Source organism: Gobius niger (genome assembly GCF_951799975.1).
Source record: "Gobius niger genome assembly, chromosome: 17".
In the NCBI taxonomy this organism is placed as follows: Eukaryota; Metazoa; Chordata; class Actinopteri; order Gobiiformes; family Gobiidae; genus Gobius; species Gobius niger.
Genome location: NC_136868.1, coordinates 19,388,553 through 19,412,519, shown reverse-complemented (window position 1 = coordinate 19,412,519; position 23,967 = coordinate 19,388,553). Strand labels below are relative to the sequence as shown.

Below are 23,967 nucleotides of genomic sequence, written 5' to 3'. Positions count from 1 at the left end.
CCCGGGGAAGTAACTTCCCTGTGTCATAGTATGGATCATAGCAAAGGGTTGGCCCAATGATGTCAGAAGGACTCACTCCCTGGAAAAATATATGCAACCCCTGAGATAAAATAATATGCTTGATATTTTAACTGTGTTATCTTTTAATATTGTCCTTGATTAATCATCAGCTTTAAACTGTTAAATAAAATAATGGCATACGTTTCAGAAGGGGGAAAAACCAAAACAACTTGTCTGTGGACAAGAGACAAAGGCAGACAAACCCTTGTACTGAGTAAGACCAGTGAGAAAGGAGAGGCTGCCTCCTCACTATTGACGCGTAAAGTATGAGTGTGAGGAGTTACTGTGTAGTAACACTGTCTGCATGAGTGAAGTAACATGACATGTCTCTTTACACAATATGTTTGCGTGCTTCTTTGGCTGCACTATTCGTGCAAACAGGATTTTCACTTTGAAGCACAAGAGACATCGTTCTCACATAACACAACTTTTAGTCATTTATTAGGATCCCAGTTTTAGCAAAGCAACATGTTCATCAGGGCTGGACTGGCCATCGGGAGATTCGGGAGTTTTCCCGGAGGGCCGACGTACTTTTGGGCCGGATGGGCCAATCACACCGAAATAAGGCCCATAAAACCTTACACCGGCCCACAACTAACAGGAAAAGCCATCAGAATCTCTATCATTACATTTATGCAACTACACAATTCCTCCACTAGAGGGATGTGACGCCGTTTATACGCTGCTGGTGGCGCTTTCTTGAGTCATGGTTCCCAGATAATGAGCAATGGGCCTCTGGGACATAACACTCATGACCCTCACATTGCAAATATAAGAGGAAATAGTTTATTGTAACTCCCTCCAGGACCCACAGAACCATAGACAATTTTAGACAAATGTTTGCAAAGAAGTGCATGCTGGGAGTTGTCAGGTGACTCCATCTAGTTTCCATTGAAAGGATTTACAATGTTTGGCCTTTTTGGGACTTCTGTTCTCACTCCACACTTCTCTAACTCCATTTCATCTTCAATCTACATGGGATCATTTGGTTGGTTTTGAGAAGTTTATTTGTGTTGCAGTCGCAAAAGGAACTTCATTAACGGAACGCACATTTTAAGATTGTTAAGTAATTTTACAACAGTTCCTTCAAATTATAAATGACAAGATTAAAGTGTTGAGTGCTCTGAGGTGTTAGATTTGAATTCGGCAGAAACAACATGCAGCTATTGTCCTCGATTTGTAGCCTATACAGTTTTAGTTCAAGCCAAGGCTTATTGTTTTGCTCATCACCTCGACTATTGCATTGAATATGACTGTTTTTTTTTTTTTTAGAGGGCCGGTCTTGACCCAAAAGTCCCGGGCCGATTTTTTCTGCCAGTCCAGCCCTGATGTTCATGATGTAACTTTACTGCACACAAACACAGAGTCTGGTTCTTAAGTAAACTTTACACTTGCTCTTAATTGTTTAATCATTTTCACCAGAAAAAATCCAGAGCTGTGGGTGACCCTCATCGTGGCGTTGATTGAAAGCAGACGCATGTAATAAATGACTGGAGCAAATGTTGTTGAGACAGCACACTACCTGAACATCTGTGTTTTACTCTGAATTTCAAACATCTCTGCCTCGGGGGAAAGTGGAGCAAGGGCCATTGAAGTATCCATCAGCAGTCCTCCTCTCCACACATGACCTAATGGAGCTGAGAGGGGCTGGCTTCTCGCCAAAGCAGCCAGCTTTGTCCTGTAGGTACAATGAGAGACACTGGGAAAAGCAGCGTAGAAGTGGTGTGTGCCAGATTGTGTGGTCTTTTCTGCCTCCGGGGTGTTTGTGTGCCGTTACAGATTCATAAACCCATGATCGAAACAGAGAGACAGCTCCTGTTGCTGCTGTACAGGCCTAAAACAACCCTGAGGTACCGAATATAGGAAGTGCAGATGCCCCTAAAATGGCTGTGAATGGATGCAAGGCCCTCCCACCAGAGCCATGTGGTCTATTCAGAGAGCAACCCTTTTGTTTACAGCAGTGCCGAACCTCAGGAATTAACTCTGCTGCAGACCCAATCTCAATAAGACCAACACAGATTGAGAAAAGAGAGAGTGAGAGGGGAAAAGGGGGAAGCAAAGGGGGCACTAAAAGCTCATCTCCTCCCCCCTGTCTTCAGGTCAGGTCCTGGGACAGCCATCCGCAGACAACACAGGCTGTGGAGCATCTGCTGCTGGGGAATTAGGAACTATAAAGACTTCATAGACTTCGACTTGTTGATGCTCCCAAAGTTAAACTGAAATGATCAAGTTTATCTCTATATGAATTCAAAAACATGCCTTTATTTACTATAATGCTCAAAACCAATGAACTTGACTCAAAGCCATCATACAGCTCTTTATTGATTTGACACTTTCACATGATGATTTTGAATGCGCAGTATTGACTGGCTGATACTGGCAGACTGCTGCTCATTTAACATCCCTCCGAGGCAGCCATGACCCTGATCGCGCTTGTGTGGTAAACACGGCTCCTTGATTCAAAAACGTGGATGACCTATTTTTGAACAGCTTGAAATCATCAGCGCATCACTACCACATGTTTTCTCGAGGCAATCCAACATTGGTCTTTGCCGCTGCTTAATAAACTCCTACTTCATGTCCGCATCACAGTCGGTAATCCGTGCGGCCTGTGTGCCACTTCCCGTTGGTGTAACGGCCTCCTGAAGCGCGTCTCCGGCGTCTTCCGTGCCCCCTGTCGCAGTGGAGTCCCTCACAAAGCCTGCCCCCGCCTCCCTGCTGTGTACACCCCCCCCCCTTCTCTCGTCTGACATTTGGTACTGCCGCTCTAAACCAGTCCAGATGCCATGGGTCACGCTGTGGAAAAAAAGATCACTCTTGAACTCTCGGTAAATACCTCCAGCCCTGATGCTGTGGGTTTACTGATGCTCCTTTAAAGTCAGTCAGAGCAAAGCACGCACCTCCCTGAAGTCAAACGGGTCATGTTAGCGCCAACACGGCAAGATTGATGAGGCAGGGCGCTGTTTAAAGAGATGCTACAAATCAGTAAGAATCTTGAAACCATGCAAATCTATGCAAAACACAAATGCAGAGAGAATATAGAGCAGCCCATTTATGGATAAACTATTGCACTACAAAAGGCAACGAAGCTACAGTGATGAACTTTCACAGCTTTCAATATTGACTAACCATGTAAATCATTTTACTTTAACAACAGTCTGAGGTGAAGATTTGGAAAAGGTTTGGCACAAAGACGGTGACGCCACATTTATGTTTTCAATCAGGCCTGTGTGCGCTGAAACTCTAGATTTAAAGAGAGGCAATAGCATGTCTGTCCTAATGCGAGCCAGAAGGCACTGCTTAATGTGATTGGCCGTTCGGGGCTCCACATGGTCAGTGTTGACAGGAGATTCCGGAGGGTTTTCCGCACCACTCATCTCATCCACGAACTCAGCGCAAAGTTTAAACTAGTTCAAGACCAAGAAGTGACCGTAGAGGTAAATTAAGGATACGTTAATAAAGAAAAGAAACACACACCAGGCTAAAAGACAGAACTGTAGATCAATGGGGCCAATCTATCCTAACCTGTAAACTGTCTACAGCGCACTTTGGGAAAAATACCCATAAGTATTACGGTTGTGATTAGATTTGCAATTTATGTTTTAAAAATCAAGATTCAGTGCATAAGCATAAACATTTGAGGGAGGACGGAGATAGAAGAATGACTGAGAAAGGCTAGTTAAGAATATTCCCTGCACTGAAGACTTTATATCCAAGCAGCACAAAATCAGGTTTTTCACAAGGGTTCAAATATGTTTCAGGATATTTGTATCCATATTCCATTATAATTTCTTGAGCACCCTTGTACTCTATCAATAACCCAATCAATTTAACCTCTTAACCTTATTACGCCGGGCTCACGCCAAACGGGAAAAAAACGCTTTCCGTCGCTCAGCTTGCTCTACTTCCTTGGCCCTTCCCTTGTGCAGGAGCGTGTGGAGGTGGGTTTGAGACGCAGCTTTTGCGCATGAGCCAATTACGCACAGGTGTCTGTCAGATCTTGTTCTGTGGTCGGTGGCCGCCGCCGGAAATGGCTCTGTATTAGCATAGCGTTGAAATTTTTTTAACGCTAGTCTCCGCTCCGGCCGCCCGTATCTCGCCGCTCTCCTGTGGATTTCCGGAGGCTTCTTTCCGGTCGCCAGGCAGCATAGGGAATGAATAAAAGCTCGCCACTTTCCTCTCTTTCGCCGCTCTTGGTCTGAGCTCGGCGTTAAAGGGACTAGATGCAAGTGGGTCATTTTTATACTCACTACTGCCACCTCAGGTCTTACGCGTAACTGCAGCTTCTTTAATAAGCCTGTGCATGACGGTACTTCGGACCCGAATTAACATGTAGGGGGGGGGAAATACACAATTTCAACATTTTTAAACTCTGTATAGTCCCTTTAACCGCCTTTTCTCCAGTTCGGCTTTTGTGTCTTGTTGCTGAGTTTTTGTTGTGTTTACATCTCTTTTTGTGTTTTTCTAGCCATCTTTTCGCCATGTTTTTGTCACATTTTCATGACACTTTTTTGTCAGGTTTTTGTTTATGTTTTTATTGCTTCTTTTCATTACTTTTTTTGATGCATTTTCACCACGTTTTTGTCCTTTTTTTGTCGCTTGCCGGCACATTTTTTGTTGCGTTTTCATCCTCTTTGGTCACTATGTAGATTTTTTTTTTTTTTTAAGATTTAAGATTTAAGATGTGCTCAGTTCAGGCGGGGGTTAAGAGGTTAAAAAAGGTAAATCCACTAAATCAACCGGTTATGCTTTAGTGATATACTGTAATGTTAATGTTGATGAGGTATACAGATGTACTTTGAATGGTACAATAGTACAATTCGGAAGCACTTCCCAGGCTGGGAGACCGTTCCCAAGCGTGAACACACACACACAAGAAGAAGGAGGGGAGACATTTGAAGATGTGGGGCAGCTGTAGTCACAGACCAGGAAGAGGGGGAGAGGAAGTAAAAAAGGAAGAGGGCAGACAGAATGGAGTATTGTGCACACTCGCTCATGTGGGCTGCTGCTTTAAACACTTCCCAAACACACGATCCTATTGTAGCCCCAGAATAGCCACTGTACCGCTCAAAGTTCACACCAAAGTAATCCTGCTACCCACGTGCTAAACACACAATTTGCTTTGTCCAGACATCTCGGCGTTTTGCCAGATTCAAAAATGTTCATATCTTCTTTAAGCGAGTGCACGGCAGAGGTAACACTGGGAATGGTTTACAGTCTGGACGGGAGGTTTATGTGTGTGTTAGGGGCGGTTTGACATTACAGTCTGTTTACAAGCAGACAGCCCCACATTAATAATACTGATGCTACATTTTACATGCTTTGACCCGAGTCTGAACTGACGCAGGACAGATAACAGCAGGCAGTTCGTAATACAAAGCTTACGAGAAGAATGAGGATAAACGCAGTGAAAAAGAGCATTCTCATGGCAGGGCCTGGATAATCTTCTGAACACTGTGAAGTGACAATGTTTGTGCGAACTGAAGCAAAATCTGTAAACTCTGAAGGAAAGTTGGTTTAAAAACGGCACTGTAGTATGATAAAGTTGCATCGGTTTAAATTGGTTTCTTGAGCAGAATAGGAAACTAATAAGCTCAGTTTAGCCAAGCTTAAAAGGAACAGGCCACCGTTTTTACATACTGAGATATGTTCTTACCTGAGCTTAGATGAGTTGATGCGTACCTGTCTGGTCTTTGGGCATGCACTCAGTCACGCACAAAGACCAAAGATGTAGTGAGCATTTAGCCTCTCCTCTATGGGGCCAAACAGTATAGTAACACAAAAACATGTCGATTTTCTAAGTGGATAAAAAGGGGAACTATATTGTAAGGTGTAATAATACCGTAGGAGCACTTCAACGTCCGCGCAGTAATATGTTCACTTAACTGCGGGTAATTGTATTTAAATGGGGAAAATGTGGAAGAGCGCGGTCGCTTCTAACTTCACCCCCGTTTGGCCCCATAGAGGAGAGGAGGAGAGGCTAAATGCTGACAACATCTTTGGTCTTTGTGCGTGACTGAGCGCACGCACAAAGACCTCAGGTAAGAACATCTCTCAGAATGGAAAAATGGTCGCCTGTTCCTCTAACAAGAAGCTGTTTTATCATCAATATCCAGCATTGCTCCTTTGCAGTCTGGAAGCAGTTCAGTCCCCACACTTTATATTTAAGAGGCTACAACACCAGGTTTCCATCATGGCTGCTCCCCCCGCCTTGAGCGTCCTCCTTGAGCCTGTATCCTACGTACGGTTTTCATTCATGAGTGACTGAAGGCAGACGTCTGTAAAAACAGAGTAAAAACAAACACTGCAGTGCAGGCTGAGCCAACACATGAGGTCTCCTGCAGCGCTTTCCACCTCTTCTGTATCTGTGCAGCTCTACAGTCCTGTCTTTGGTCACCCTCCATAGAGCTTCGGGCATCTGGACAGGCTGCTGCTAACAAAACGCTCCATGACAGCTTAGACTTTCAGCATGTTTAACTACAGCATATGTCCCATGTTATTTTTGGTAAAGTTTAATAAACATTTACCAGCCTTTACATGCCAGTGCTGCCAACTATCTGACACCTCATGCCCAGCATTCTTCACTGTTGAACGCCGAGGAGCTCTACACCCAGTGTCCAGTGTAGCACGTCTGGCCTCTGTGGTGGTTACCATTAGTCACCGCAGTTTCAGCTTTACCTCACACTGCCCCAAAGCAGTCACTGGGTTTATTTTCCTTTAAGTGACTTGGACGTTTGGGTTGTGCTTCAAATGAAGTGAGCAACAAGTAGGTGACTAAAAAATTCAACATCTATTAAAATGAAGAAAAAACAAACAAATACAACATCCATCGACATATGACCTGTGATCATGAACGGCAGCAGAAAATGTAATAATATATGTGCCATGCATTTGCTATTTGGATGAGATATTTTATAGCCTTTTCTAAACAGCACAAATTTTACACTACATTTTGACCTACGATTGCAAACCTAAATAAGCTTGAGAAATAGTTGTGAAACAGCTGCCCCAATAGACTCTCATTAGGCATTTTGACAGCATCTGAAGGTGAGATTGTAGTAAAGAGCAGCAGTACAAAGAGCCGTGAGCGCCTCGGGCTCTGCCTTCGCATTGGCCATAATCCAGACCCAAGGGACAGGATCATCGGCACAGAGACAGGAGGGGGAGCTCCTGCACTCAGCAAGGCCATTAAGAAGTCAATCAATGTCCACACTCTTCCAGGGGTGAGGAGTGGGCAGGGCAATATGTCCCTGAAATCTGAGCTTTACAGTTTGGGTTTTATACATTATGCAAAGAGCCACATATATAACTGGCCAAGAGAATCACTGATGGAGCAAACAGACATTGTGTGGTAGATCGTAAAAGTGGTTAAGAAGGAAAGGATGTTTAATCCAGCATTATATCCACTGTTCTGTGCATAAAGTTTAATAAAGATTACATCATTGTTTTTAACCATTCTACAATAGTGACTAAAAACCATGAGCAAATTTGTATTATGTGTGATTTTGCTGGTCTGATGAAAGGGAAAGAACATTTGCCTGTGTGTACAGTAACTCCTTATAACATGAAATTCATCAGACTGTGGAAAGCAAACTATTTCTGAATCAATAATTCAGACCTTTCCATCGAAATGTCAGCAAAAACTGGTCCACTCTGCCGCAGTCTCCTACTTCTCTGGACTGTGGAAAATTCCAGTGCTCCAGTAGTTTTGGGTTAAACCATTTCTTGGCTTAAAACATGCCTGTAATCAGAATGTAAACACTCAGATTTGTGTAATCAAAATCATCTTCAAGCTCTGACTCCAATCATCGGGAGTTTGTGTTTGAATTGAGATGGATAAGTAAAGGTTATGGCACAACAAACAAAGTAAGTAGGCCATCCTTGAGCAGTCTATGTGCCTTTTCCTCCCTGGTACCCTGTCATTACCACTCGAGCTATTTATAAAACTCATGAATCCGGCTTCACTGAGTGGAAAGAGCCAAGTTACCATGGAGTTTGTGGTAATGATGACTTAAAAACCTCACTGCTCTCTCAAACCCTGTGCTCTTTCTACTCCTCTCTCCCCTTGCTGTTGTCAGAGCGCCGCAGCCCTCTCGTCCAGTCAGTCACGGCATAATATGGGTCATTGCAGATCCACTCTGTGCAGGTGACGTCTGCACCTTTTGTCAGATATGTTGCCATTATATTCTTAAAGGGGGGGTATTATGCAAAATCGACTTTTTCAAGCTTTACATCATGTTATGATGTCATTCCCTCATTAAACACATGCCTGAAGTCTTGCCTTGGCACATTCACGTATTTTCGAGTAGTCTGTAAAAACTCTGATGGCGGCCATTTTAGGGATAAAACGCCTGATTCCTTCAGGAAACGCCCTCGACCTCCAGGATACGCCTCCGACCTTTCGTCACCAGCCGAGTAACCAACCACTGCCCCTCAGCAGAACCCCCTCCCCGCTGTGTCTAGCCCTAAGATGTAAACAGAGTCATCATGGAGGATTAGCTTCATGTGTTGTGAACCGGAGCCACAGCAGACTTTTACAAAGACACACATCAGTGTTTCTGTTACCGAAACACCCAGGATTCAAACCGGTGACAAGAACACTTATTTCAGTGTCTGGTTCTGCGCTGGGCCTTGGTGATGCACAGAGCCTCCGGAGAAAGCTAATGCTAAGCTAAACCTCGAGTCAGCACGTGGAAACGAGAAATATGCACAAATAAAGTCAATAAAACCACCACACACATAAAGAACCGTTTAACAATGATCACACACGGAGCCTGGCTTGTTGATTTGGAAGTTTATTGCTCACATTTCATCTACAATGGGTCATAGCCGAGTGGTTTTCTCCCGGAGCTAACAAGCTAGCCGCGACAAGCTAACGGGAAAATTCACTGAATACAAGCAGCATATTATGCACTAAAAACGCCACTAAAACAGGCAACTGCTTGAAGCAGCCTTTATGATGTTCACACACTGAGCCGGGCTTGTTGATTTCGTAGTTTACTGCTCACATTTCATCTACAGTGAGTCGTAGCCGAGTGGTTTCTCCCGGAGCTACGGCATTATTAGCCACGGCAAGCTAACAACCTTCACCTTCACAACATTCATTGAAAACAGGCAGCATATTATGCACAAATAACGTCAATAAAGCAGCAACTACTCGAAGCAGCCTTTATGATGATCACACAATGAGCCTGGCTTTACACATTTGTGGTTTATTGCAGACTTTTCATCAACAATGAGCTGTAGTCGATTATAACAAGCTAACGGGTAACCTCGAAAAACCATTGTCCACCTGCACAGATAATGTCCGTCTTTTAAATCGTATGGGCTCCTGCAGATCCTGGTGTCGTCCATGGGGGTATAGTTAGAGATCCATAGGACATGGCAGTTGCAAAGAGATAGCCTCCAAACCGCAGTTATTTTTCAGGCAAGAGCCCCTTCCAAGCGTCCGGTGTGGAAGGTTCGTCTTCATATCATATCCTGTGTGGCCATTGTTCCCAAAGGGATAAACAGTAGCTCCTTTCCAACAATAAAAATTAAAATGCACCGATCGTAGTTTCAATACTGTGGAGAAAGTGTTGTGATGCCACAGACAGCGTGTGGAGGGGGCGTGTCGGAAAGGGTCAGAGGTTCTTAAAGAGACAGGGGCCTATTTCAAGCCATTTGCTACCGCCATTTTTAGAGAGCAATTTTATACAAGGCAGTTATTCTAATTTACTGCATTTACAGACCAACAGAAGGTTTCGTCATCATTGTAGTGTGCTATAGACTGGTGCTATGTGGCTGAAAAAAGCATAATACCCCCTCTTTAAAATAAAAAAATAATTTAAACTTATTTTTGATAAGAAATCTAATCAGTAGGTAAAATCTATCAGTGAGTCAGACAAAACTGATGTATAACTTATCAAAGGATGCAAATCAGAGTCACTTAAAGGCACACAGCGTAACATTTTGGATTATAATGTTGCCAAAAACACAAAACACTCTCCCAATGACCAGCTCGACACAGAAAATGCTATTAATCGGGGAAATAAAAAAAAATAGATTTGGATGTGGATCTAACCCATTAAAATATCAAATTCTGCTGACTTTAGGACTTAATGGAGACGAGATGGAGACACATCCACTCCCGATAAAGTTTACAGTCAGGCCTGAGGAGAGGTGATGCTTGTTTGTACATTCATGGAGGTCTTTTTTAATGATGAAAATATCTGTCATAATATTAATGCTTGTATTTCAATCTATTTATTGGGTAAAATTTTACGCGGTGTGGCTTTAAAGAAGGTTTTGCTTCCTCTTTTACTGATTACGCTCTACCCCGTCATAATTCAGGTTAGTGCAACAATTTTGCTATTGAGTAAGGGATGGAATGTTCACTGTTACCATGGAGATATGCCATGTTTGTGGGACACTAGCATTACATTTTCCCTAGACTAACATTGTAAACAATATTAAAAGCTGTGGATCAACTGCTTCCAAGTCACTACTGGTAAATACAAATGTTTTCATCTCAACATGAGGTATTTTAGCTTTTCATATCTCCATTAGTTTGTTATTGCTGCAAATCCCTCCTTGATGCGATATGACATCACGATCCTCTACTCGATCGCAAGAATGGACAAAATCATAACCTGAGACCTGAACTCTCCAACTGCTGTTTCCTGTTGTGAGTGACTACGGTAATTCACCTCAACAAACTAATCCTATAATTCCCCAAAACAAAACAAAAAACCTTCATGTGTTCTTTCCTGAGCTTAGACGAGTTAATGCGTACCCGTCTGGTCATGCAAAAAGACCAAAGATGTTGTTAGCCTCCCCTCCTCTCCTCTATGGGGCCAAACGAGGCGAAGTTAGACGCGACCAAGCTTTTTCACGCTTCCCCTATTTAAATACGGTTACATGAGTAGTTACAGTGAGTAGGCTAAACACTTACTACATCTTCGGTCTATTTGTGTGACTGAGGGCAGACGCATCAACTGGTCTAAGCTCAGGTAAAAACATATCTCAGTATCGGGCAACGGAGGCCTGTTCCTTTTAACAACTGAAAAACCATGGCTAAAATCTCTTCAAAGAACATGAAGTCCTGAGTTCTCCATCTGTAGGTCTAACGCAGTGGCTTCTTGTTGGATTTGCACATATCGTCAAAGATGTTAGCTTTCACTGCAAATGTAATAATTCTACACAATTATAGCCTCAAAAACTAATATTTCTCTGAGCGACAAAGCTGCATAAAGCCTCCAAGTTGACATAAAGGTCAGAGACAAGGTTAAAACTTGCCTTAAATACATCCAGTTCAATGTTTCAGCGCATTGACCACCGGTTTGAGGCCCTTTATTCCGTACAAACATCAAAATTCGACCCTCGATGAAAACGTTTGGACAGCCCTGGCCTACTGTGTCTGAGGAGTGCACACAAACGCTTGTGTCCTACTTTTCATTCTTGACTCTTTATAACACAATAATCTCCTCCTCATATTTCCAGGACCAACCCCTTTTCATTTTCAGTCCATTTTCAACCTATAGTGGATGCAATTTATGGGAAAAACAAACAACTTGAGAAAAGCAGCGTCATTTTCAACAGGCTCACCTCTGGATATTGAGAGCAACAATAGTAAGTTCCTTGATGCAATTTTCACTGCTGAATGAAGACACATGCCTCTACACGTCAGCCGGCTGCTGCCAAACCCATGGCAACAAGCCAACCTCTGCTCACATGCATTGGAAAATCGACAACCTCCTTAGCAGAGTCAGAAAGAAATACACAAAATACCGAAATGTAAAGTTAGTGAATATCATATTCCTTGGTTTATGGCTTATTGCGACATTTGTTCCTTGAGATCAGGTCCCACAACAAAAAGCGCAGTTGTCTGTGTTGCATTGAAGTCATTTGACAGAAGAGTGTGAAGTCTCCAGTCAGGTGAAGCAGTCGTCACAGCACACTCTTCCAGCTCCACATAGAAACAACACACGTCATCAAGGGACTCCATACAGATCATTTGTGCAGCAGGCAGCAGCAGCACAGTGAATCTATACCCCTCACATGTCCTTGACCTACATACAGTTCGGCAAAACACAAAAGATAAGCTGTACACCAAGCACCATCTTCTCACTATTCATTGCCATTTGTAACACACTAGTTCGATCAGTCACATAGATAACAAAAATATCATGCCGCGGCGGAAAACGAAGGAGAAAGACCTGGGACTGTCATTCGCTGTGAGACCTCGAAGAAATCCCGGCAGCACGACTCTGATTGGATCAATTATCTTTTCATCCCATTTCACACAAATGCAGCGAGCAGGATGTGCAGCCCAATTACGAGCCATGGCCCGAGCTGGAGATGTGATTTGGTCATAGGGGCTCCCCTCCCCCTTCCAATCCGCAGCCACTGTCAGCTCCATTGGTTTGCACAAAACAAAAACGATCGCAGAAGACCATATGGCTTTTGCTTTTCCAAGTCAATACATTAATCTGTGGGGCTAAAGAAGAAACGTAATAGCGATTTCAGGGTGTTTTTCTTAAATTGCTTCGAAAGATGAGAGGACACACATCAGGTTAGATACAATGATTAGTTGATGCGGTCAACAATATCCACGACATGGCACATTTAATTCCGATTTGCCTTCATCCCCTTGTATGGGATTATGTAAATAATTAGATTCTGAATATGACAGATGGGGGCTTTACTTGTGACCAAAATTCTGATTCATAACAGGGACACTGACGGAGCAGATGCCACAACTTAACTTACAGCTGAGGTGTAAAAATGTTGTGGTAATAAAGACGTGTATTTATGTCAGAGGAGGATGAGCTTGTGGCTAACCAATGCCATAGAGTTGCCACTGTGACAGATAGTTGAACATTGAAGCCTATGTTTCAACGTGAAGAGGCTGCAGAGAACAAAATGGAATTAAAACGTGGCCCTGTCAGTATTAATGTAATTCACATGGAGGTTGTGCGATCACATGTGATATTGAAAAGTAGATGTAGAGATAGAGAGACAATCATGTGCTATAGCTCATATTGGAGCATTCTGTCATTAATACTTTAACTTCACCATGTATGATTGGTATGAGGAAGAGTTTGCACTAGGACTGAAACGACTAATCGATTAATCGCCAACTAATCGATCATTGAAATAGTCGACAACTATTTCAGTAATCGATTAATCGTTTTCTGGTTCACACAGACTCAAATAGAGCAAAAAATGACATGAAAATGTAGTATTTTTGATGAAAACCTACTTTGTTTTTCATAGTAAGGGTCAGTAGTGTTTTGTACATTGTAAATTTCATAAATATCCGTCTGTGTCTCATCCAATCAGAAGCAGAATTAGCGCCAAGAGCCTCCAACAAACATTTACTTTAAGTTTCCTCCATCAACATGTCCCTTTAGCGTTATGTGAGAACTTCTTCTTTTTTTTTAAATCCAATTTTCCTACACCATTCACAGCCACGCGATTAATCGATCAATCGTAAAAAAAATATTCGATAGATTAATCGATGACACAATAATCGTTAGTTGCAGCCCTAGTTTGCACAGTAACTGGTGAAGTAACATAAAATAGCACCAGATAGTTACAGCAGCCATGCCTTTCTATAAACATTGCAATCCTTTGTCACTAAAACCCTCCAATCATGGCGTTTCCAGGCAGAAATTGCAGCCATGAAGTGCCCATAATAACAGGTCCCAGCACAGTGGTGATTTCCAGAGATGCCAGGCAATTCTGGCTAATATTCAGTTCCACACAACAGGGTGCAGTAACATGACAGTTACAGGGCTTTGCTTTAAAACTGGCTGCAGCAAAACAACAGCCTATTGACGTGTAGGTTGGTCACATTGTGCTGCAGGGCCCGGGGACATAGCGCTGCAACAAGTCAGCCTACATTCTCAGGTCAGTCACGTTGCTGTTGGGTGTAAAGCTAGTCATTTCTCCGTGACCAGCAGACAACAATCCGCTTTTGAGGCTGTCTCTCGCGGCCCTGCGCTCCCATACACTCCCCACTGGAAAAGCGACACGGTTTGTGCCACAGCAGCGCGCACACTTGGAACAAGGAACCACTGACATTTAGCGCAATAACGCAGCGATGTTTGTGGCCAAGCGTTTCGTTAACTTCCCTTTAAAAACCCCTCGCTCGTGTAATTAATCACATCATTCAGACACAGACAAAACAAATGGAGTGAGCAGGTTCAGGTGTTGTCACATCGCGTGGAGAAGCGTCACCGTGTAAAAGAAGAGAGGCAGTCGTACCTTTCCCGGTAGTTTTTCTCATTGTCTTGGTGGACTCCCCGTGCTGCATTTCCTCGGTGAAAAAAAAAATAAAACGTGCCGAGAGATTCTCTGTCCCCTCTTTCTCTGGTAAAAAGACAAGACTTGGAATAAATCAGGCTAACACAGAGGTAAGACTCACACAAAGCTCAGAGTCACAAGCCTGGTGGATCAGAAGCCAATAAAAACGCACCGCATAAAAGAGTCTCCGACTAACAGAGCACAAATCGAAATCGGTACAAATAAAACGTGAGCTCCAGGCCTGAGAATCCTCAAAAGTCCATCGTTTCCAGCATTTAAATGAGATTTGACCGGCTAACACTGTTAGCCAGGCGCTACTTCCTTTCTCTGAGCCCAAACAGCAGCTCCTCTGAGCGGAGAAAAAAAGTTGAGGAAAAAAGGCACAGCCAGATTCAATGAAGGCGCCCTGTGCCCTGTTGCACCACGCGATCTGTGACTGCGCAGCGCCCCCTGCAGAGTCACTGCGGAGCTGCAGCAGCTTCAGCCTGCGCCCCGCGGCGGCCACATGCGGTCATAGCATGAAGCACGCATTTGCACTGACCGGGTTTCTCCTGTAGAGGGCAGTGGCCTACAGCTTTGTGCTCAGTGTCAAAGTCTTACTGATCGGACTATCCTTAAAACAAACACGTGAGTTTGATGATTCTCTACGCACAGAACTGATTTACTTGTGTTGTATGTGAATCTTCGGACTATTTAGTTTGGTGTGTGTCGAGTGTTTTGAGCCTGTGTGCCTGAATCTGTGTCAGTCTATTCCCAGTGCACTACCTCGTGGCTTTTTTCTTTTTTTCTTTTTTGTCATTCAGTTCACGAGATTACTTGTATTTATCTCTGCAAGTTCAAGATGTAGAAGTTTGCTTTTGCTATGGGCCGATGCAGACTTGGTTTCATCCTGGTTTTGGTTCCTTCTTTCATAAAAAGAGACTAGGTCGAATATATTAGGGCATTATTTTAATATGTGTGATATTTCATAAACATGATCAGCAGTGTCTTCATATATGAGGTAAAACTGTTCAAATAATATCTTTGTTATGCTGATTGTCATGTTGATTTATTCAGAATTACTATTATGAAAACATGATGTAAAAGTTGTACATGTTTAACATTTCGTTTTCAAGATGATCCAATGGTATAAGCACAACATTTAGAGTCGCTTTCAAATGAGCCAGGTTCAGATATAGTAACATTTCTGCTTCAGCTTAAGGCGTCCCATGTACAGTTGTTGGCATTATTCTTAATAGTTGTTTTTTATAGACTACAAGCTCTCAGCGTTTCCTATGATGATGTTGTTGTTGTCAGGTTTCTTTCTAAAGGGCGTTTTTAACAGTTGTGGGTGGTGTTGACGCTGCGGTTGTATTTCATATCTTCATATATTTCTTTATAACACCCACCACCACAATTCGCCCTTTTTACTCTGAGGCTTTTTCCTGGAACTAAAAGCAGAAGTTGTGTTTCAAATTGGGGTATATTTGCTTCTGGGGTGGCCCATTGAGGCCATGATGAAAGTAGGTCAAATAGCACCATTGCACTTAGAAGAATAGGCTAGAAAAGAAAATAGTTTTGTTATATTTTACGTTAATTATGGCCATTGGCCAATGAAGTTACGTGAAGTGTATGACTGACAGATCAGAGTACAGTACCAGTGGTACCAATGAGTACAAAAGTTTCAAGAAAATTGTAAATTAGGTACAGTGTAAAGATTTGAGCTTGTTTGACAAAGACCAAGTTGATGTTTTGACACAACTGCTGTTCTGCAGTCATCTCTGACTCTCCAAATGATGCATTAATATAGTTTTACCTGTCATTTTGAAATGTACACTTCAGCAGTACTAAATTTGGTTTGCGGGTGCCAAAGGCGGACCTGAAAGTGGTCTTGCCCTCATTGCCATGGTTTAGTCACATGGTGTGTGGTTCAAAGCTGTTGGTGAACATACAGGACTAATATATTTGTTTATTTTAACTCATGCTGGTAGGACCTGCAGTTTTAACATTTGTTGCCAAATGATTCCAAAAATCTAATTAAAATATTATACTAATAAATAATATATGACTCTAACTCAGTTACTGTCAATACAATGCACTACTTTGCATTAGAAAGGTATTTGTATATTGGTTTTCCACTGTTGCCCTGATCATAAAAGGCCTCAAAGGTCTGGAAAAAGTCAAATAAAACAGTTAAGGCTTCAGCTTTAACGCCCTCGCCTAAAGATGCAAATGTCATGATCATATAATACCCTTGTGTGCCGTAAAGTAATGCTCTGGCTGTCACAGTTTGAAGAAATCAGGCAGATTGTGGCTTATCCTGAGGCCAACACAGCTGTGATCAGACCTGAGAAACTCTCCCAGGGGAGGCACCTTTACCTCTAATTCAAAGTTCCTTTTTATCTCTTTAACTTTATACCAAACTGCAAATGCAACTGTTTTGGACCTTTAGATTACACTTCACGTGGCTCTGTGCCACAATCCCATAAGTGCAAGTGTATTCTTGCAACATATCCTCAAAAACATTGAGTCAACTGTGTGTACTAGAATTTTGCACGTTTTGAAACATTTCCCGTATTAAAGGAATCTTGAGTGATGCAATTTAATGTACTGTTATATTAAAATTTCTCAGGAAAACTACCTTAGTTTATGTTTCATATATTTGGTTTTGGTATATTTGGTAAGATGCACACTTCTAACCCATTTCCAAACCAGCTTGTGTCAGGTAATTCACAGCATGGCATCAAACCCTGTTACATCTGGTGAGCTTTGGGTGTGGTGCTGTCGACTACCTAACTTCCCCTTCAAAATGAGCTGCAAAAACTCAAGTCAGCGGCAATCTCTTTTACACACACTCAGCATCCCCATCAGAGAGCAGGGTGAGTACGCTCCACTGCACACACCTGATACTTTAGACATTTTTAAATGACATAAATATATTCTGTTCTTATAACTACTAATATGCCAATTATATGTGTTCTATCATGCAATTATAATCATTCCAACATTTGCAACTTTTTGTCATCAAATTTTTATAAGATATTGCTAAATTTGTTTTTGCATGATCTGATATTTGTATCTAATTGTAGCATGTTATTATTTTTATTTTTATTATTATTATTCGTAGTATGCAATATACTGATATGATTTCTGTTTGTAGTGAGTTAAATGCCCACCAGCTGTCTCTCATGCTGAGCTCAGCACCGCGCTCAGCCTTTTAAATGTGCACTTTAAATTTTAAACTTACAATTACAGTACAGTGCTATAGAATATGCAGGCCCAAAGGTTTCACTCACATTAGACTAAATTGCGAATACTTTTAATTGTTGTGTTTCCAGCTTCTTTTGTTTAACGCATAGTATGTTTTTTGTTTTTTTTTAGTGATTTTTGTTGACTTCTTCTCATGCTTATTGCAAATATTTCCCTCATGTTTTCATCAGGGAGCTCATCTCATGGGCATATTTTCATGGGTGTTAGACATTTTAGTCAATTTTTCCTCCTTTTTTCCAGGTGTGTTGTCCAGGAAGCAGCTGTTAGTAGTGTCACGAAAGCCTGTCTCCACACAGGAGTTTCTCACTAACTCCAGCTCTAAACCTCCACCTCTCCCAGTCCGTCCGCCTCAAACTGAAGACCCAACACCTGCCACTATGTCCGATCTCGCCTTCCTCACCTCGCCCTCATCGTGCCCTCGCATGTACCGCTTGCCTCCTGACGACGACGCATCCAACGGCACCACTGTTGGACTAAACCCCGTAATCCTGCGCCATTACAACCACACGGGACGCCTCCAGAACAGGACCGTCTCCAGCTCCTCCGACAGCATCAGTGTGCCCGTGCTGGTCTTCCTCTCCGTCAGCATCTTCATCATTTTGGAGAACTTGCTGGTCCTTATCGCGGTCCTGTCCCGGATACGCAAAAGCCGGCGCTGGATTTACGTGTGCATCGCCAACATTACCCTGTCCGACTTGCTCACTGGCGCCGCCTACCTGGTCAACATCTGCTTGTCAGGGAACCAGACATTTCGCCTCACCACTTCCCTGTGGCTCTTCAGGGAGGGCACGCTTTTTGTAGCGCTGGCGGCTTCAATCTTCAGTCTTCTGCTCATTGCTGTGGAGCGCTACATGACCATGATGAAGCCACTGCCACAAAAGTCCACCCGGAAGTCTTACTACCGGATTTATGGCCTTGTGGTCCTGTGTTGGCTATTGGCTTTAGTGATTGGCTTTCTCCCTGCGCTCGGGTGGAATTGCGTTTGCAGTTTGGACAAGTGCTCCACGCTCCTCCCTTTATACTCCAAATCATACATCTTATTCTCTCTCATCATCTTCTGCGTCATCCTCATGGCAATTGGAGTGCTGTACGGTGCCATCTACTGCCACGTGCACAAAACCACTCAGCTGAACCCCCAAAAAAGTCGAAAGCGCTCCGTAGCTTTGTTAAAGACTGTCATCACCATCGTTGGGGTTTTCTTGCTCTGCTGGGGTCCACTGTTCGTGCTTCTTCTTGTGGATTTCTTTTGTGAATCTCGTCAGTGTGCCCCACTCTTGAAAGCTGACTTCTTCATCTCTCTGGCAGTGTTGAACTCTGGCCTGAATCCCATCATCTACGCACTAGGTAGCAGCGACATGAGGAAAGCCATGGCTGAGCTGCTGTGCTGTTGCTGCCTAAAGATGGGCTTCTGTCACCCAGAGAAGTTCACATCCAAGGAGACCAGTAGCACCTCAGAGAGCAGGAGGGACAGTCTCAGGAACAGCTTCAGCAAGATCAGGAATCTAAGCGTGGTGTCTCCCCCATCCACTCCCAGAAAGACTCAAAAGAAGGACAGAAAGGGCAGGCGCAGCTCCACCACCACCTGCCTGTCAGTTTCAAGTGGTTAGACCGCAAGGTTCTCCTCCCTAACTGCCGTCACATCTCACAGTTTCCTGTTCATTCATACCATGAAGTTGTTGCACTGAAAAATCAGAACTTTGCATTGAATGTATAAATGTTTTATTTTTTGTATTTGAAGAGTCTATTGTTAAAGTTTGTATATACTCTTGTTTTGTATTACATGTAAAATAAATATGCAATAGTTTTATTAAATTGTACCTTTGTTTTAATGTGTGCAAGAGTCCTGTGTTTTGCCTCATCAGGTTCTCTGTTGAACACAGCCCTGGGCATAGGCGACCCAGGCAGCAGGGCGCCATCTGCTGCAGGAGGCGCCAAATTGTGCTCTCATTTTTTAACCCCTCCGATAACATCACCGATTTTCAGACATAACTTCGGAACAGAAAGAGATAGAGACGTGCGGTCTTTTGTTAAGTTGTTAAACTTTAGTTGTTAAAAAAGTTCCTCCCGGGAGCCGTGTAACATCGCAGTGAAAATTCGTAAACATACTTTAGAAGTAGAGGTTCCTCCTCCAATATAACTGTTGTGCACCTGTTTCATGATCGCACATTTTTTTTATAAATAGATAATCATAACCTTATATAAAAATGATCATCATAATAAAATAACATTTGTGTCCAAAAGGATTGGGATAGAGAAACACAGAAAGAAAAAGGCTCTGTGCATGTGCGCTAGAGAAACACACCGAAATATACATGGAAATTAATATTAATGGTTCAATCTTGCCTCGGGCGCCAAATTGGCTACGGCCGGCCCTGGTTGAACAATTTAATTGGATTGTGCAGGTAGCATCTAGATAATGTTAAAATAATGGAACGTTTCTGGAATACATTACTACCACTGCTTCTGCCGCCACTGATACGTACCTGATACCGTACAACGTAAGATCACTTTACATTTTAAAGCCTGAATAAACGATGCATAAAAATACAAAGATTATGCTATTTTGAAGAACTTTATTTTTTGGAAAATCTACCAAAACACTGGCTTGCTCTGAGGCTGAATCTCCCTCACTCTCTCCACTTCCACTTCCTCCCTCTTTCTCTCTCTCCCTCTCTTCTGTTCAGTGCCTTCTGTCTGACAGAGTGAATGATGGGAGCTCAGTGCTCTGGGACTGGGACTGCAGCCCTGAGGCGCACCCCGCCACGGCTAATTGATAAATTCATTATGACTGTCTGGCAAATTACAGGAGCAGATCAGGTTCAGCAGATACAGCTCTAGAACTAACAAACTGGAAATGTGCACAGACTACTCCATGCAAGATTACATACACCACTGAGCATTGAACTAAAATGCAGAGGTTTACACATATTAATGAAGTAAGATATTTTTAGTAAAACATAAAAGAATATTTAAAAAATTACTTAATGGAGTAAAATGTGTGCGTCCACATCCAAAATATAAAATAATAAAAGTACATTCAAAACATTGATTTAAATATAGTACTGTATGTTGTCACAATGCAGATGCTGTTGGAGCTGGTGGTGCGGGCGCTGTGACGGTGATGACTCCTGGTCCTGGGTCGTGTATGTGAGGTGTGGAGAAAGGAACGTCCCATTTATCCTATTACTAACAGCAACCACCCACACAGAGACTGCACCCCAGCCAATGTGAGTGTGACAGATGCAGCTACTAATGATGTCTAAACATATATTTGTACAGGCTTTACCTCAGGCACAGACTTGTTTTCAAAACTGCATTCATCCTCTGGCATTCTCTGCACTTTTAGACTATGGCGTCTTTTAATGGACGATAGGAAAACCTTTGATAAAAAATGGAGCTCAGAATACCGTCTTACAGTAATAAATAAGAATCAAATCATATTCACTTGGCAAATTGCACAAAGTTTGCTGTCCAATATGCAAAAATGTTTAATGACAGAATTTATACAGTGCTGTATACAGTGAGAAGAGTGTAATTCTATCACCGAGGAACAGGGACCAAACTTTGTCACCTCCCTCTGTACCACGGCTGTCTGCTTGCAGCTCATGAACAACATGTGAAGCTTTGTGCAGTTTCTGTGGCTTATTTCCCTCAAGTTTATCAACATGTGCTTCGATAGCATTAGCAAACTGACACATACATTGTTTAGTTCCTTTGTACCTATGCTTCACAGTGTGTGAGTGTCAAACATGTTAACGAAGGACTGCGCGTTTATAAAGACACCAAATCTGGTGTGTTTATTGGGTTTCGAAAGGATTCCTGAGGTTGACTCTTTCCTGTTTTTTGTGGCGGTAGTGTTCTCATCCTGTTGCATTGCTGTTGCTGCTCTCATGAATTCCTGCATCTGATTCTACAGTAACAGGACAAACTCTGTTCTGGCCCCACTCCAGCGCTGGTGCCAGATGAAAAAGCAACAGCAAATTCCTGGCTTTATTAGCTCAATGCTCAGACATTTCTTGCATTATATTTGACACGTCAGGAGTTGATGAGCAGGCCGAGCTGCTCCCCTACAACAACAACCCTCTAAATGAGCTGTGATGGTTTAATGATGGTTGCGTGCAGACGTGGCTATGCCCTCAGTAATTACTGCAATGGCTTTGCCTGCAGGTGTGCATTAGACAGCTAATCTTATGTTAGAGCACATGGGGATATGCTACCATCAGCCACGTGCAAATCTCTGCTCTGTCTCTCTTTCTTATTTCAGTGTATTTTCATCCTAGTTAAAAATGTGATTTTATGAAAAGAGCACATGGTTGACTTTAAAGAAATGCCCCAGAAACCACTTCAAAGGATGACAATGGGCACCTGCCACAGTCTGACATGCTCTTAAAGCATTCATTTACTTATAAGCTTGTGCACTTCATGTCACATTACTCATTCAGCCAGGATTTACTCTTTTCACTGAACTTCAGTGTTATAAAGCGAAGTAGGATGAAAATCCAAATGCACGTTTGTTTAGTGTGGTTCTTTACCATGTATGTACCATGACTACAAATAAGACACAAAACCATTATAGCAAGCAGGAGACACAAGAAGGACCATACTGGTCTTTATTGTTTGTGAACCTTACATTACTGATAATAAAGACAATACAATGGTGGATGGATTTCATATGCATTTAAATCTAGTCTAGTCTTTTCTATAGGAAAACATCAAAGATAATACACAATGACACATGTGGATGTCAAACACTAACACAAAAAGGAACACAATATTTAAAAGATTAATGAAGCAGCACATGTCTGAAAACTAGTGTTGACTCAGACAAGTGGCATTGTAAGTGGAGAGACACAGATTATCATTCTTGTCATGCTGACGTGATCATGCACAGACAGGTCACATGGCAATGAATGGAGAACTGTAAAAGAAAAGCTCCCGGGACGTCCTGCTCTGTTTATGTGCACCTGTGACAACAGAATTTAAATGAACTCTTAACGACCATGCAGTACATGGTATGTACATGTACCATATACACTGTGAAAACCCTTCTCAAGCTCTGTTTATGTACAATTTAAACTGGACCAGGATAGGCAGGTACTGAAGATGAACCATTTTGCTGAATGAGGCGGTTTTGTAGTCTAGAGGTAAATGCATTGAGTTGCAGTATAATCCTTGATGGTATAGAAATAAAGACAAGATTATCTGTTTTCTTAAGTATTAGCTATGTCTAGTATTGGTTCAGCATTCCAATCCACAACAAAGATTCCCATTATGATCTAGGCTACTACTGCAAAACTACAAAATTCCCAACATTTTTTATGTGTTTAGTATTTACGCTGGAATTTCACAGTCTGCCGTGACTGAATGACCTGACACTTCTCATGGTCTGGGCAGCTGTCACAGTCTTCCATGTGCAATATTGTAATCCCTGCACTGATGTTACACAGACAATAGGAAGCATGTGTTCACTGTGACGCACTATTGTGTTTTATGCCCTTCTTTATTGAAACCAGCATTGTTGTTCTGTGGGAGAAACCATACCCCTTATTCGGATATCAATGCAGGATGTGCAAATATATCTGTTTTGTGGTCTAGTCGTGCGCAGATTTCGTGAGGAAGAGTTGACAAGACAACTCGAACATTTGATTACATTCACTCAAACTATTTTTGGAGTGGGACATAAACATAGAAGATATTTCACGCACCAGAGACCATGTCCTTAAAAGGATTATGTATGTTTACTGCGCTGAAATAAACACCAAAAAGACATATACAAGCTGAACAAGATGAGAGGATCCGAGGCACTCCGATAAGTTGAAAGTCCTTTATTTAACGGGGAAAACCTCCCTTCTTGATGGCGTATAATCAGGGTTTTGCTTTGGTTGTTAGTTGCTGACAAAGCCTCTTGAAACATGAAATGTCCTCAACCATTAAGCAACCCAATACAGGGGGAAAAAGATCCATAGTTTGTGGTTCAATAGAATAAAGTCAATTCAAATTAAGATATAAAAGTACTTTTTCATCAACAAAGCCCGCCAAGAGTAACTTTTTTCATCACTTTTAGTTGCCATAGCTACTGTCTCTTGTCTTTAACCCTTGAACTCATGATTGCCAGTTCCACACACAGAGCAAAAGCCCAACTATAGCCGGGCCCCATATGATTTTTTTTCCCCCCAGAAGCACGAGCAGTGGAAGACACTTTGTACAACAGATGTTCCCGCTCAGCTTTCAACCAAATTACGCCGCCTCAGAGCTCAGAGCCATGGACCAGAACCACACTGATACTGAGAACGGCAACAACTGTGCACATCAGGCCGAATGAAGCAGCCACATCATGAAATCTGGTTGGCCTTTGAGGGCACGAGATGA

At 42.5% G+C, this 23,967-nt stretch overlaps 2 protein-coding genes across 4 annotated transcripts in view; one reads left to right on the top strand and one right to left on the bottom strand.

Moving 5' to 3' along the window:
* The window catches only part of LOC306976461 (myosin IXB), a 39,701-nt gene extending 24,977 nt beyond the window's left edge, over nt 1–14,724 (bottom strand). For 2 of the 3 annotated variants that reach the window (XM_079574391.1, XM_079574393.1), the window contains exon 1: nt 14,311–14,723. The gene's annotated coding sequence lies outside the window, so the exon portion shown is untranslated. Of the gene's footprint in view, nt 1–14,310 lie in introns of all 3 variants that reach the window. The other variant, XM_079574392.1, reaches the window with a different exon arrangement.
* A 2,418-nt stretch (nt 14,725–17,142) lies between these two features.
* Nucleotides 17,143–19,335, top strand: s1pr4 (sphingosine-1-phosphate receptor 4). The gene is made up of 2 exons (XM_079575232.1): nt 17,143–17,207; nt 17,839–19,335. Exon 2 carries the CDS (start codon nt 17,976–17,978, stop codon nt 19,203–19,205), a length of 1,230 nt encoding a protein of 409 aa, XP_079431358.1. The 5' UTR covers nt 17,143–17,207; nt 17,839–17,975; the 3' UTR covers nt 19,206–19,335.
* The last annotated feature ends 4,632 nt before the right edge of the window (nt 19,336–23,967 follow it).